The sequence below is a fragment of the Copadichromis virginalis genome, linkage group LG1 (genome assembly GCF_057382275.1).
Source record: "Copadichromis virginalis isolate Kocher_CV1m ecotype Utaka linkage group LG1, C_Virginalis_male_GT1.1, whole genome shotgun sequence".
NCBI lineage: Eukaryota > Metazoa > Chordata > Actinopteri > Cichliformes > Cichlidae > Copadichromis > Copadichromis virginalis.
The window spans coordinates 36715595-36730990 of NC_140618.1; the positions used below are offsets into that span (position 1 = coordinate 36715595).

At 40.0% G+C, this 15396-nt stretch overlaps 1 protein-coding gene across 1 annotated transcript in view; it reads right to left on the minus strand.

The window, feature by feature from the left end:
• The window catches only part of LOC146719172 (V-type proton ATPase subunit d 1), a 9087-nt gene extending 834 nt beyond the window's left edge, over positions 1–8253 (minus strand). The window contains exons 1-8 of the mRNA XM_085461049.1: positions 8040–8253; positions 6844–7015; positions 6427–6605; positions 5899–5978; positions 4454–4531; positions 4127–4303; positions 3872–3949; positions 1–236 (exon numbers count right to left, since the gene is read on the minus strand). The exon at positions 1–236 is cut by the window's left edge and continues 834 nt beyond it. Of these exons, the coding sequence (XP_085317175.1) occupies positions 75–236; positions 3872–3949; positions 4127–4303; positions 4454–4531; positions 5899–5978; positions 6427–6605; positions 6844–7015; positions 8040–8166 (1053 nt within the window). The 5' untranslated portion in view covers positions 8167–8253 and the 3' untranslated portion in view covers positions 1–74. The remainder of the gene's footprint in view (positions 237–3871; positions 3950–4126; positions 4304–4453; positions 4532–5898; positions 5979–6426; positions 6606–6843; positions 7016–8039) is intronic.
• Positions 8254–15396: the final 7143 nt, after the last annotated feature.

Sequence of the window (15396 nt, forward strand, 5' to 3'; positions counted from 1 at the left end):
CCTTTATCACCAGGCTGTGACTGTGGGGAACAAAAAAAACCAACTGAATGAAATGATGGTGGGAAGAAGACTGCTTAGAAGATGGGAATATAGTTGTCGATCTTGGCGCGGTGCCGCTGGGCAATGCACTCGGCGATCCAGACGATGTTCCTGCACTCTTGCTCCTTCAGCTTGACGTAGGCGTAGAAAACACTGAAGTGGAACTGGTTGAGGAAGGCCAGCTTATTCAGCTTCACCTACAAACACGAAGGAGGTGGAAAGACAAGGTTAGTACTGACGTCAAAGAATAAAAAATGAAAACAAAAGACGTGGTTAAGGTTGACACAAAGTGATCCAACTTCAATCTCTCAATTAGCTCAACCCAATCTTTTCTAAACTGGCAGTTCAGTTTCATTTATATTTCAGATACTCAACATTGCACAGCTTGTCAGGTATTCCTTTACTCAAGATGCTGGACCAAGCTTTTTTTTTTTTGCACACATTGCAACTCAAGTGAAATGGTAAATGGACTGATTCTTCTACAGCACTACTCTGCCAGAGTGCAACATTCACCCATTCACATGAGCACTGTCTAACTACTACTCACACACATTCACACTCTGATGGATGCATCTGAGAGCAACTTGTGGTTCATATCTTGCCCAAGGACATTTGGCATGCAGACTGGGGAGAGCCAGGGATCGAACCGTCAACCTTCCGATCAGTAGATGATCTACCTCCGGAGCTACAGCCGCCCCACATGTCAACGACTTTACATGACTTCCACACAGGAAACTAAACACAAAATCCCAAACACCATAAATATCCATGTTGTCTAACAAAAGCAGAAATTTGTTAAAATCTAGTGTAAAAGGTTCTTAGTCTGAGTGACAATTATGCACATTTGTTGATTTTTCCTTTAAGCAAAGCCATCCTGTAACAACACTATGATAATTATAAGAAAGGACATTATTTGAAGATGCTCAAAGTTGTAAATAACAGTTGTTTTTTTCCAATTGTGGCACTGATTGGCTGAGTGGCAGTCATCTTTTCTGCCTATAGAATAAACTAGTCGACTAATCATCACTAGTCTTTATCAGACGTACCAGTCGTTTAATGGTTTTACATTGACGCCCAATGCCAGTAAATGTTATGCAGGCGTCTGCCACAAGATGAAGCTTCATTGTTGAGAAACAACATAACTCTGTTAATCTAGGCCTGGGGCCCGTTCTTCGTACGTCGCTTACTACATCCAAGATCAAATGACACATCCAAGATCAAATCATCGCGCTAACCGTGAGCTCGCTAATCCGGTTCCCCGAACACACCTGCTGTTGACGATTACTACAGCTGGACGCAGGAATGTGACATCACTGGGTGTCGTAAAAGGGGCTACGCATCGATAGTAGAAACATTGATCGGCAACCCGCTGATTGGTCGGCGAAAATGTCGAAGGGGCGTGCTCGGTATTTTCCGGCAGCAGAGCAAGAACTCATGAGTGAGGGATTACAGGAGTTTCAGAGTTTAATTAAAACGCAAGGGAACACTGCAAAGGCTGCAAAAGCAAGGAGAGAGGGCTGGCAGAAAGTTGCTGACAAATCAAACTCGTAGGTAATTTAATACTAATAATAATAATGGATTGGATTTATATAGCGCTTTCCAAGGCACCCAAAGCGCTTTACGATACCACTATTCATTCACTCCCACATTCACACACTGGTGGAGGCAGCTACGGTTGTAGCCAGGCTGCCATATCGCGCCATCGGCCCCTCTGGCCAACACCAGTAGGCGGTAGGGTAGATCTATCATATGACACTATATTGTCCAATATCATATGGCATTATATTATAATATGTTATATTATATCCCCTTTCACATTAGAGCCACAACAGGACCCACAAGAACATGGGAACAAGTAAAAGTGGAATACAGGAGTATTCTACAGAATGGTAATATTTATCACTTAGATTGCTTTGCGTCTCTTGGCAAGGTAATACTGGCCTGTAATACTCTGTTAGTTTGTTCATAACAGCAACCAAGAAAAGGGCAGAGGAAAAAAAGACAGGTGGTGGTCCTGCACCCCCTCGTCAACAAGTTGGTTAAGTAAATAATACCCTCACGGGAAAATCGATATCTCTCTATGAGCACACTGTCGCGCTGAGCTAAAGGATCCTGTCTGTCCCGCAATATACGCTGAATTCTGAGGACTCTCCTTATCAATCTTGCACCTTCCGCAATGGGTTGGTCGCGTATACGGACAGGACATGGCTGCGACAGGCTTCCCAAATCCACCTTCGCTTTTATAGCCGTGGTCTCTCATCTTGATTACACGAAGTAATTTACAATTACTACTCTGAAATATGAATTACATCTGTAATAATCACATACATGTAATAGAATGTTAATAGTTCATTTCCCTTTTTTAGGGAATGACCTGTATGTATCTGTGTGACATCAATAAAAGGATCAAGTGCTGCATTATCTTTAGTTACATTGATAATATTTATTTATGGTGAAACAGTGGAAAAATATCGCTGTTGCTTTCGTATAAATGAAGCGGACATACCTGCGTGGCCGCGATCTAATCCTGTTTACATAAAGTAAACCTGCTCCCGAGCAGGTTTACGCTTACGGCTCTGTTGCTATGACAGCAAGTCCCGGATGAGCTTCGGGGAACCGACTGATCCAGGATCACGCGAAATCGTCAACAATCTAATCCGGCTAACCTACTTAGCGAGGTACGAAGAACGGGCCCCTGATTGCTTGTTAAGACTATTACTGTTAGTTCTTTTAAAGGTGAAAGATCGCGGATACAAGCGGAAGAAAAGAGCTTTCTCCAAAGGATGGATGGGCTCTTCTTTAGCACAGGGTAGAGCCCAGCTGAGGCAGTCGCTTCTGGGTACGATGTTCCGACCAGGCACGTCCTACCGGGAGGCGGCACTGGGGTACACCCAGGACACGCTGGAGGGATCATCTCCCTGGGGTGGCCTGGGAACACCTCAATGTGTACTCACTACGTTTTCACAATGCGCATCATTCATAATGCGCCACACTTTACCATTGTTAATTTGTCATATTTTAATAATAGTTGAATATCTTTTGTAGTAACCATAAGTATCGTCTTGATGCATGCTTGATCATCCAGGTAAGTAAATCCCCAAAGGTCGATTCTGTTCATCTGGACGTTTTCAGTGGGAGAAATGCTACGTCCAGGTGGAAAGAAACAACCTTTGTATCATGTTTAATATTGGTTTATGTGTTTTTCCTCACTGTCCTTTGGAGTATAACACGTAATGCACAATGTGGGGTGCTGCACAGTTAAGCGGCATGATTCATAATAAAAGAATGTGAATAATGGTAACAAATGGCTTTATTTTGAGCATTTCTGGGGTTCTCAAAACCTGATATTGGAGTGTTCTAGTTGGACAGTCAGATTTTTTTCTCCCCTTTTACTTTCCTGGCTTGGAGAAATGACGGGCTTCAGACCTGGAGCTGTTCCAGCAATCATCATGGGGATGTGAGGTGTTTGGATAATAATATGGACAACCTGTGTGAGGCGGTTAAGGCTCTCACACAGTCAAATAGTTGGATGTGTGTAGTGTTGCAGTGAGACGCAGCCACACTCACACCATGTCGTGACTGTACTGGCTTTACTGGCATGTAAGAAATTCTGCTGTATGAAATATTCTGAAGGCAAGACAAATCACTGAAAATGAATCTAATAACCACACATACAAACCTGCATTACTCCAGCAAAGTTAAAGTCAGCATGCTTGAAATAATAACAGCTTTGAACAATTAGTTCAAATGTAGAGGTCTGTGACTATTACACGACAGAGGTTAATACTGGGTGTAAAAAGGTCTTTGTGAGTGAGGGATGCATGTGCTTCACCTCATGCTCAAAGAAACGGTCCTCCAGGGTTTTATCTCCCGGGTTGCTACCGGCGCCCTCAAACAGCAGCTTGTACTCCTGAAAATGCAAGAACAAGTTTATGCTTTAACACAGACGTTAAACTGAAAGATTGAACCTCGATGGACAATGACAGACACCAAAGCACAAACTGGAAGATGAAAGTGAAAACAACTTGAAACATATGAGTTCAATGATGTTTCTATGGGGAATTCTGCAGGCCATTTCTGAACTTACAGGGTAAAAATCAGCTACAGCCTTGACCTGCTCATAGTCATCGGCACGGGCCAGCTGAGCAAGGCCTTCTGGGTAAAGCTTGCCACAGTGGGGAAAGAGTTTGGCACGGTCCTCTTTGGACAGCTCTGTGCCAAATGAGTTGATGGTGATGATGAAGGCTCTCCTGTCAGCTTCAAACTGCAGATACAGAGGCGAAGAAGAACAGTGATGAGTCAAGTTAAAGATGCTTCAGTGTCTTCGTGAGCAAACCTGCTCAGTGATAAAAGACCTCCCAGAGAACCAGAAGGAAGACTAGTGACACGTTCCTAAATCAGACTGAGGCCTCACCTCCAGAATAGGACACATGGTGTCAGCAGTCGTTCCTCCCAAGTTGGAGCAGAACTTGTAGAAAGCCTCCAGATAAGCCTGAGAGAACAAAATCTACTTAACGTATTTTACATGACAACTTTACATAAATACATAACAATTTCACGCCAGTTCTGAATTTAAACTATGTAACAACTAGTCTGAGCTTGGAAAGAAAAGCGTCTGGACTTCTTTAAGTAGCTTGAAGATGTTTCACCTCTCATCCGAGAAGCTTCTTCAGTTCTAAGGTCAAATGGAGAGTCCCAGATTTAAGCTCTGTGGGGGTAACCCACCGAGAGGGACAATGGACCCCCTAATGATCCTCTACCTAATCACATGAGCCAAGGTGTGAAAACGGGTGTAGGTCACAATCAGCCAAGGTTTCGGGTGAGCTCATTGTGAAACCTGGCCCCACCCCATCATGTGATCATGTGAATTGTGACCGACACCCGTTTTCACAACTTGGCTCATGTGATTGGGTAGAGGATCATTAGGGGGTCCATTGTCCCTCTCGGTGGGTAACCCCCACAGAGTTTAAATCTGGGACTCTCCATTTGACCCTAGAACTGAAGAAGCTTCTCGGATGAGAGGTGAAACGTCTTCAAGCTACTTAAAGAAGTCCAGACGCTATTCTTTCCAAGCTCCTTAGACTACGATGACCTGGATGACTGAGAACCTTCACAGATATATAACAACTACTTTTAATGCTTCCATTAAATATTAAAAATATCTCCAACTCCCACGGGCACAAACTGGTTAACTTGTTCTTACTGATACAAAATCAATTGTCAGAAAATACCACATGCTATACCATATTCTGTGTTTCTCTGCCCATAATGATTTGGCCAGACTGGCAGACTAACGGGATGTTCACAGGACATTGGTAACTTGCAACTTAATACCTCCTGGTTATTCAAGTGAAAGCTAGAAGTCTGACAATTTCTCACAGAATCACAACTTATCTGCCCTCAGCTTCCAGAACGACATCCACAGGACTATTAAAACCGTTTATTCTGTGACAAACGCTGGAAAGATGAGCTACAACAATATCTGCAGTTGTCTACTAGAACACAACTGCCAGAGAGTTAATTAAAGATCTATACAACGACATGTTGATTTATCAGTATTAATGTTTAGGTTGGAACAATTGTGCTCGACTACTGCTGATCTTAATTATTTAATTTTAATTGGTTTTTGACTTGTTCTTCTTCTGTTGGAGTAATTATGGTCTTTGAATTTCTGTTTCTTTAACTGAGTTAACTTCTGAGTTTCAGCTTTTACCGTCACATTTTTGCCTTTTTTGCTGTCATTTTATTTATTCACTTGCTTATGTGGACAGATTATGCTTTTTGCAACACATTGTGATTTCACCTGGAATGACATGCACTGTATAAATAAAGCTTAGCTCAGTTATTAATAAACTCTACCTTGTAAAGGGTGTTACGAATGATTTCAATGTTCATTTCATCCAAGTCCTGCTCAGATATGCAGTCCTGGAAGAACGCAGCTATTGAAAAGAGAAAAAAAAAAAAAAAACCAGAAATCAATGTTTAGTGTTTTCCTCAGCTTTGGCACCATCTCCTGTTCAACATAAGACATCACAATTCAGGTTTTACACCCCTGCTGGTTGGTATGATACACAGATGTCACTACAAATGTGTCGCATACAGACAAACATTATGTTACCTGTGAGAGTTACCTTGACCAAATGAGGGTGACAACTTTCAGCCAAACTATAAGCGAGTCACGTCTTTTTTTTTCTTCTTTTTTTTTAAAACAGGAAACCAAAGAAAGAAAATTAATAAACTTTAAAAGGGCAGAGAGCCACCGTTGTGAAAACCAATTTGAGTTTTAGATTTAGGGGAGTGATAAAGCTTTTTTTGAGGGCCTGTTCTTATTGCATAAAACCCCTGAATATTATTATGATGATGAAAAAGTCATATACAGATATTCACCCAGTGGTGTGTCCACAAGGATGGCATTGTAGAGCTCGGCGGGGGTCTGCGCAATGTTGACCGCCTCCATCTGTTCAAAGCTGCCCAGCGGGTGACACTTGGGCACCAGCTCAGAAATGGCCCGCTGGTGCAGAGTGCCCGTGATCAGCAGGATGACGTTATCGATCATATAGCTGTAGCTAAAGCCCAAAGGAAGGAGGGGAGGGATCGTCACAAATGTTCTACACTGTTATACTTTATAGAACAGAGATGTTACTTTACCGATTAAGGGCAAATACTTTACAGTACTTCAAAGTACTGCAGTGTCTACTGTTATTTACATGACAGTGCCAAATTTTAAATTAATAAATAATATGATATTCAGAAATTGTGCTAACAGACGTCCGTACTCAATTCAACTCGACAGGTTTAGCTTACGTGATGAAGTCCATGAAGCTGGCCAGCGGTTCATATGACTGGTTTCTCATGTGGCGAAACTCCACCACCATCTTCTCCTTTAGCTTGTCGTCAATAACGGACACGGTGAGAGGAGACGCCTCGTTTGCCAAGAAGCTGCCATAGTCTGTGCTCTGCAGGTGGAGCTTCAAGTCTGAAGGACAAACAGTTAGTCAGGACTCTATTATTCTAAGGATTAAGTTTGAAACTAGAACTGCTAAAAAGGTGTGGCTATAAATCTAGTTTTATATTAACATACAAAGAAACATATAGTTTCTTTGTTTAGATGCTGGCTAATACAACAAAAAGCAATATGAAGGTTTCCCCATAATGTTACCTTACTTGGTTATTTAAAAATTGTTAAATGTAGACTTGCAGTGTTGTACGGCAGCTTTTATTTTCTATATAGAATTTTGCATTTCACTGAGAAGATATTTTTTTGTCTTTTCAAACCAATTTCTCAACTGATTTGCGGTCCAACTTTCAGCTGCAGTGCCCCTGCATTTGTTGCTGTTCCTGTCTCTCAACCCAACTGCTAACTTAAATAGAAATTTGGCTACCTGGTCTTGGTTGTGTCCTAATCTGTCTCACGTTCATAAGTCTCTCTTGGAAAATAAATTTTAATCAAACACCTTGAAGGGACTGTTGTAATTTGACGCTGAAATGTAACTGAACTGAATTCATCCCTGCCCGCTCCGTGCAGGTGAGCATAACACAAGAAGCGTCTGCTATAAGAAAATCTCAGTTAGCTAGTATTAATTAGCAAGATATGAACCGAATGGTCACAGAAAAGGTAGAGAAAATGTTATTTGTTTGAAGCATCGATGTTAACAGGAACACTGTAAAATCTCTTCTGACTATAATTTCACTTCCCTTAAAACTGGGAAGTGAGCAATAAACAGCAATATAGCCGGCCCTTGCTTGGGTTACTTTAAGCTAGCTACGCAGGATACAGACATATGACAGCAAGCTTGACGAACACAGTCTCAAATTATTTCACTTTAACGTGTGGCAGTTATCGATGTTGAGCTTGGCGACTAGATTATAACAGAAATTGGGACGACTTATATCGACAGTAAAACAGAAACTAACGTTTAACAGCTAACTAGCTTTAAGCTCTAGCTTGTGGAACTAGCTGGCGTCTAGCTATTAGCCGCTAGCTATCCATTTTAACTCACCTTCCAGCGTCTCACACTGGACGAGATTTAAATAATCCGCCTGCGACAGTATTCCAGCTTTAAAACCTCTCACCAGCCCCTCCAGGTAGCCGTTATCGACATTAAAATAGAGCTCAGAGAAAGGCATCCTGTCCGACCGTCAGATCCGTCTCTGCCACAGGATTCACTTTCAGTCCGGCTGGTTAGCACTAGCATCAGCTGACTGAACCACGTGACAGTCATCTGATCAGTCACCTGCTCATGATTCCATTACTGTATTGACAAATGACTGTAGCTGTTTGTATTCACAGTTTGCTTTATTACCAGCTCTGTTTCCAAAGCACATGATATTTATATTAGTTTTTGCATTACAATCCACACAAATAGAGGAAAACAACATGAGACCAAGTCTGTCACAGTCAACAAGCTGTTGTTGTGGCACCCTGAGTATTTTGAGCATCAAGAACAAGGTCCCCCCATCATCTTTTTTTGCTATTGTTGTGACAATAGTTTGCATCATAGCACAGAGCAAAAAAGCTCATTTGCTCCCACCTGATGTGATGTTAGGGCGATATTTAGTTTCGCCAGTAGGTGGCAGTGGTGGCTCAGATAAACGGGTGACTGGCAAAATAATCCCTCACAAAAGTAACGCAGGCCAGTTATTGTAATGGCAGCTGTCAGTACGGTGGCCCCTAGAGACAAAGCACGTACAAACTCCAAAACACTTGCAAACTCCAAAACACATGCAAATTCCAAAACACATGCAAACTCCAAAACACTTGCAAACTAAAAAACACATGCAAACTCCAAAACACGTGCAAACTCCAAAACACGTACAAACTCCAAAACACTTGCAAAATCCAAAACACTTGCAAACTAAAAAACACATGCAAAATCCAAAACACGTACAAATTCCAAAACACTTGCAAACTCGAAAACACATGCAAATTCCAAAACACAACGGAAGTGCTCCAGGACGCTAGGGGCAGTGTTGAGCTCGATTTGCAAAATAAACGGCAAGTTTGTCTGTATGGGACGGTCTAGTCTCCGTTGCGCTTCCCAGGTTGCCTAGCAACCATGATACTAACCGCTGGAAACGTGTCATACAACTTAGTTTGACAGAAATGAGGGAGAACATATTTTGTTCATTTGTTTGTTTGTTTCTACAAGAGCTTTGTGTGATTTGATAAGTATCTGAGGCTGAGACCACAGGACAGTAAAACATGATTTTTGGGCTTCATTTCTGTACTGAACAATTATTTCAAGATTAGTTAGTAAATAAGAATTAGCTGATGTTGTTCATGAGACTAAAGTCATATCACTTTGGTAATGTAAATATAATATGGCCAATATTATAGTTATTATATTAATCATTATTAGCTATTACAGCAGTGAACATGAACTCTGTGTCAAATACTGAGCTTCAGTACAGATTCAAGTTGCAGTTATTTATATGTCTTATCACCTTAAATCTTCACTCAAAGACAAGTATCTTTGACAGTGCGTATATAGGTGAGTAGTAATATACCTATACTTTTTTTTGCCCCCCCCCACCCCTCTCCCCCCACACCCCCCACCCCGAGGGCATTTCCCCCCCCCCTCCCTATCCCCCGCCGCGTCCATGTGCGTGTGCACGTGCGCGAGAACGGACTTTTTGCATGTGCGTGTGTGTCCAGGGGTCATATGAGTTCACATGTGTTTAATAGAGTATTATTTAATGAAACCATTATGTGTTTTAATTAAACTCTTTTTAAAGGTTTGTATAGGTCTCAGAGTTCTGTTATTTAGACATAGGTGATTTAATTTAACTACTTTAGGGGTATTTTAACTAGTTAGGAGTCTTTTGCATTTTCTTCAGTGCTATTTAGGAGCAAATAGTTTTCAAACAGAGGTCCGCAAATAACATGTATCCCTTTAGAAATAAACAGTGATACTTTTAAAAACCGTGTATTCCCACACAGCATTTAATTTAGCTAGTTTAGGAAGATTTCACTTTTCTAATAGTTTCACAGGCTAGTAGTTTTTTTTTTAAAATAGAGCACCACAAACAACATGTATCCCTTTAGAAATAAACTGTGATACTTCTAAAAGTACATATTCACACTAGAGCTGTATCAACCTCAATGTGGCTTTAATGCAACTAGTCCTATAATTATCTACTAGTCTGCAACAGTTAGACTCGCTGATTACACATAGATGATTTAACTACTTTAGTGGCATTTCACACTCTTTTTAAAGGTTTGTATAGGTCTCAGAGTTCTGTTATTTAGACATAGGTGATTTAATTTAACTACTTTAGGGGTATTTTAACTAGTTAGGAGCCTTTTGCATTTTCTTCAGTGCTATTTAGGAGCAAATAGTTTTCAAACAGAGGTCCGCAAATAACAGGTATCCCTTTAGAAATAAACAGTGATACTTTTAAAAACCGTGTATTCCCACACAGCATTTAATTTAGCTAGTTTAGGAAGATTTCACTTTTCTAATAGTTTCACAGGCTAGTAGTTTTTTTTAAAATAGAGCACCACAAACAACATGTATCCCTTTAGAAATAAACTGTGATACTTCTAAAAGTACATATTCACAATAGCGCTGTATCAACCACCATGTGGCTTTAATGCAACTAGTCTTATAATTATCTACTAGTCTGCAACAGTTAGACTCGCTGATTACACATAGATGATTTAACTACTTTAGGGGCATTTCACGTTTCTAAAAGTTTCACAGACCAATAGTTTTAAATAGAGCACCGCAAACAACATGTATTTCTTTTAGAAATAAGCTGTGATACTTCTAAAAAACACATATTCCCACACTCTGTAACAGTTAGACAGAGGGGGTGCAGCTAGGCTCCCAACAGTCTGCAAAAGAAGTCATGAAGCAAACAAAAGAGGCTCCTTATCAAGAGCATCCCAGCCCAAAGGTGTATATACACAAACAGTTAATGGCTTTAATGCAACTAGTCTTATCATGTCAGAGGCCAGCAGAAACCATGACCAACAGAGTCTCCAAAGGCCTGCCACCTTTCTTCCTTACATCACACTCTTTTATCTCTACATCTCAGAGGTCAACTGAAAGTAGCCCCACCTATATAAAAACACCCCATCAGACACACAGTATTTTCCTCAGCACTTCACAACTGCCACAAGGTATATCGTTTTAACTTTTTATTTTTTCACTTGAATGTGCGTTGGAGCCGACTTTGCTACCCGCACAGAGCGTTTCTGACAGTCGGGCGCTGCTTATACAATAGAGAAAAGCAACAATACAGAGTGTTTCTCTGCTCCAAGAAATCCGAGGGCCTTTCACACAGTAAGCATGTCTGTTATACCCAGGGCATAAATGTCTGTATGTCAGTGCTGATTATTCAAACCCTGTTTAACATGTGACACATATGTTGTCCGAAAACAATTCCTCTAAATTTGCAAAGTTACTGATTTAAAAAATATATATTTTCGAATTTTTAGTTGCATGTCAAACATATGATAGACTCTTGAGCATATTCGTATAGCTAAATTCACAATGGTATAACCGTGCTAAATAAAAGAGGCCCAAGCACCAATGCACTCTAATCCACTCCGCTAAACTGTATGTTGATAAGTACATGAAGCGTACCTCTACCTCTACAGCTGAAAACAGTTTGTATCCGCACTCTGAGGGTCTGCTGAATTGTTTTAATGGCACTTTTTGACGAACAGCAGATGAAGAAATCCTATTTATTGTAGAAACTGTCCCTAAGCTATTGTTGCTCATACTTACTGAGGTCCCTAGCTACTTCCTTACTATGTCAGTAAACTTTTTTGAAAAGGAAGCTGTTGTATATTTAAAGAAACATCTTAATTGAAGCAAAGGCAAAAAAAAAACTGGAATGAATTTCATGTGACTGTTCATATTAAAGCCAACAACAAGTGAAAATCCAAAAACGGCTCCAATCCTTTGTATTAATGATCTCCCCCCTCTCTCTCTCTCTGTGTGTGTGTGTGTGTGCGTGAGTGTGTGTGTGTGCGTGAGTGTGTGTGCCCTCACAGAAGGAAGGTCACAGCAGGAGCTTTTCTCAAACGCATTACCAATCAGTTTTTTTTACAAGAAATGTAGCTCATACAATGGTATAAATGTATTCTTTGCGATACTTTATAAATATGAAGCTAAAGATTTTGAGTTCGTGCACATTGTGAAGCAAGAATCTAAATATCTGTGTCACAATGATTTCTATAAAAGCGTGTTGTTTATGGGGATAATGTAACAAATCTTTTGTGCGTCCTATTAATGATCAATGGTAATTGAAGAGGAACCCTGACTCAGGACATTTTCATGACAAGTGACAGCGCAGACAACTACTAATGAGAGAACATGTTTTATCATCATAAAGACTGTGATATGAAGCATCGTTAAAGTGTCACTTCAGTAATGTTGACTCGTGTTTTTAATAATGACTTTAAAACACTAAACTCTAATTTCTGTGGTTTATTTTAAGTTTACAGAATATAACATGTGGTAAGAGTTTTACTTCTCACTGTCCGTGTTATGTGTATCTATTTATCATGTATGCTTTGCTCTGTGGACTGTAAAATGTTTCATTGTGTTCATGAAATAAACCAGACTTTCACCGTCTGCATCTTTTACTGTTTTTCTGCTTTTGTTCACTCCAAGTTTGACAAAACCTACAGATATCCAGAGTTAACTCACTAACAATGTGGAGCAGTCACAGTGTATTTAGCTGCTTTTTCCCTGAACACAACCAACTGAGAGAAACGCCTGTAGGCCTCACTTTGGTCATTTGAACGCTGAAGGAGATTTGTTCCATAGACACCTTATACTAGTGTTTCCTGCACTACTATGTTCTATTTAAATCCAGATTCCTTTTATAGTTTGCAGTGAAATTTGTTAAACCATTGCTTAATGGGACAGAAGTACAAGTCACTCTTTACTAACACATTTGTAGATGAGTTTATTGCTGAACAACACAGCTAGCAGTCTCACACACTCTTTAGGTTTTTCAAGTTTTGTGTGTAAGGGTTTAGTCTATCAAACCTTACCCTTTTCCCCCCAGTATCACAACAGTATGACTCCCAAAGTACGGCTCAGTAAACAACCAATGATTCTAAAGCCAGAACAGAAAGATACAGTTGGAAGATGAATGATTGTGTTTTTATGATGCGTAGTAAAACGACCCCCTCTTCTTCTCTGTGTTGCTGTTGTTGTTGTTCGTGTGTGTGTGTGTGTGTGTGTGTGTGTGTGTGTGTGTGCCTTAGAAGTCAAATAATACATTAGCCATACTTAAAAAAACATCTGAATTTCATTTAGAACTGAGATTCTAAGTTGTAAGCAGAAATCTTATGCACAGCCAGAAACATGTTTCCCCACTTTCACAATGCTGAGGTGACAAATCCACAACCCCCCAACAAATGGTTTGTTACACGCGGGTGTGAAGGGCAAGCTTTACTTACACAGCCTCACACACACTAGATTTTTAAAGTTTTTGGGTACAGGGGTTTAGCCACAGATGCAACATCCACTTTTGATAAAGATCACGCCACCTGTTTATTTCTTAAGAAATTAAGCATCTTTATTAAGCTCTTATTTATACATGTCTAAACAATAATAGACACAGTGTGCTCTGTGACATTATAGTCTTCTACTTCTGCTTCCATCGGTTTGCATTTTAAACTCCCGGCCTTTCAGTTTGTTATGAACGACTTATATCACAAAATGTTAGAAATATAAAGTGAACCATGCGACTTTTTTAATTTTCTGTTTGATGGAAGGACTTAAGACACGAGTTATTTAAACAATTCTAAATGACAGTGTGATGGCCATAGTACTTTATGTGGGCCAAATGTGTTAAGGATAATGTTTATCAATGTAAAATTGCAAAGAATTTGTGGATAGAATATAACATTTTGTAAACAGTTACCTCAGAAGCTGTACTGGCAGTTCTATGTATGTAAGGTAAAACTATCCACAGTACTTCCACTTAAGTAACTAAACACATAAAGTCACCCTTACCAGTAATCCGCTGCTCCTTGAAAAAAGTAGCACAAACAGACAACTGACTGAGCAATGATAAGTAGAGCTACCCGAGGCCGATACTCAAGCAGAAGAAAATTAAAAGTTGTTGTTTTTGTGGCTCGAAAAATTAAAGAAAGTATGTTTAATAATTCAACAAGACCCGCACCTTCAACACATGTACATTCAAATTCTGGTACAGGCTCAACATTTTTGTTGTTCAATAGTTTTTATCCGTTCGAAAAAGTCATTTTACGGCTTTAATGTTTCCAGCTGATAAGGAGAATGAGTGCATTTCAAATGAGCGTCCAAAGGCTTTAAACATCTGCTTTGTCTGTAACGCCAGTATCAAACTACAGAGTATTGTTTTTACTAAAATTCAACATTTTCAGATGAAAATTTGGCTGCTTTTTGTTTTTTTCACTGTAACACCCACCTCAACGCCGTTTTTAGGATATTCTTGGTGATCCCACCTTTTTCATATTTAGGCTTTTGGCACTGAGGGTATCTAATACGCATGTTGTCACTGTGTTTTTGTACTACCAGCTGCGAGGGCTCTGCTTTGAGCAGTCTGTTTTTATTTTGTCTCGTGACTGTGTTTTTTTTTTTCAAACGAGATCCTCCTCAGTTTGATTTTGTTACCACAAACTTTGTGTGAAGTTCACAACAGAGGTAAAGAGATTTAAACACCCCAGTTTAAGGAGGCAGGCAGGGGTTGGACCACCTGCACAGGACAGGTGAAGCAGAGAGTGTCCGGGGAGATGTGCAACAGAAGCAGAGGGAACATTTTACAAGATGATTAATGGCACATTTAGGTGATTAAGGACTGTTGACAAGATTAAAAGACACGTCCGTCAGAGTTCAACAACATTACAGTTTGATTAAATAAAACTTTTTTAAACTACACAAGGGTCATTTTCTCCTCTGATAGTAAGCATATTAAACATGTCAAGAAAGAAAGAGTATAAAGAAAAGTAGTAAATGTGTGTCTAATTAAACTCTTCCTGTGAACCTTATATCATCCTTTAATATGTTTGGTGTTACAAACTTGAAGAAGCACAGAAAAGATCATCAGGCATTAATGTAATCAGTTTTCAGCCTTCATTCATATTGAAAAGTTGAAATCTTCCCTGCTAGACCCAAGTGCAGCGTTTAACACCGTTGGCCATAACATTTATTACAGCTATTATTAAATGGAGAGTCCTCTTCACACGCTGAGGTTAATTATGAAGCTCCACAGGCTTCTGTGCAAAGACCAGTTTTGTTTACATTATACGTGCTTTAGAAGGCATAGCATAGCATACATTTTCACTGCTATGCATATTATACCCACTTTTATTGGTTAAACCGCCGGGATGTCTTAGACACATAATGA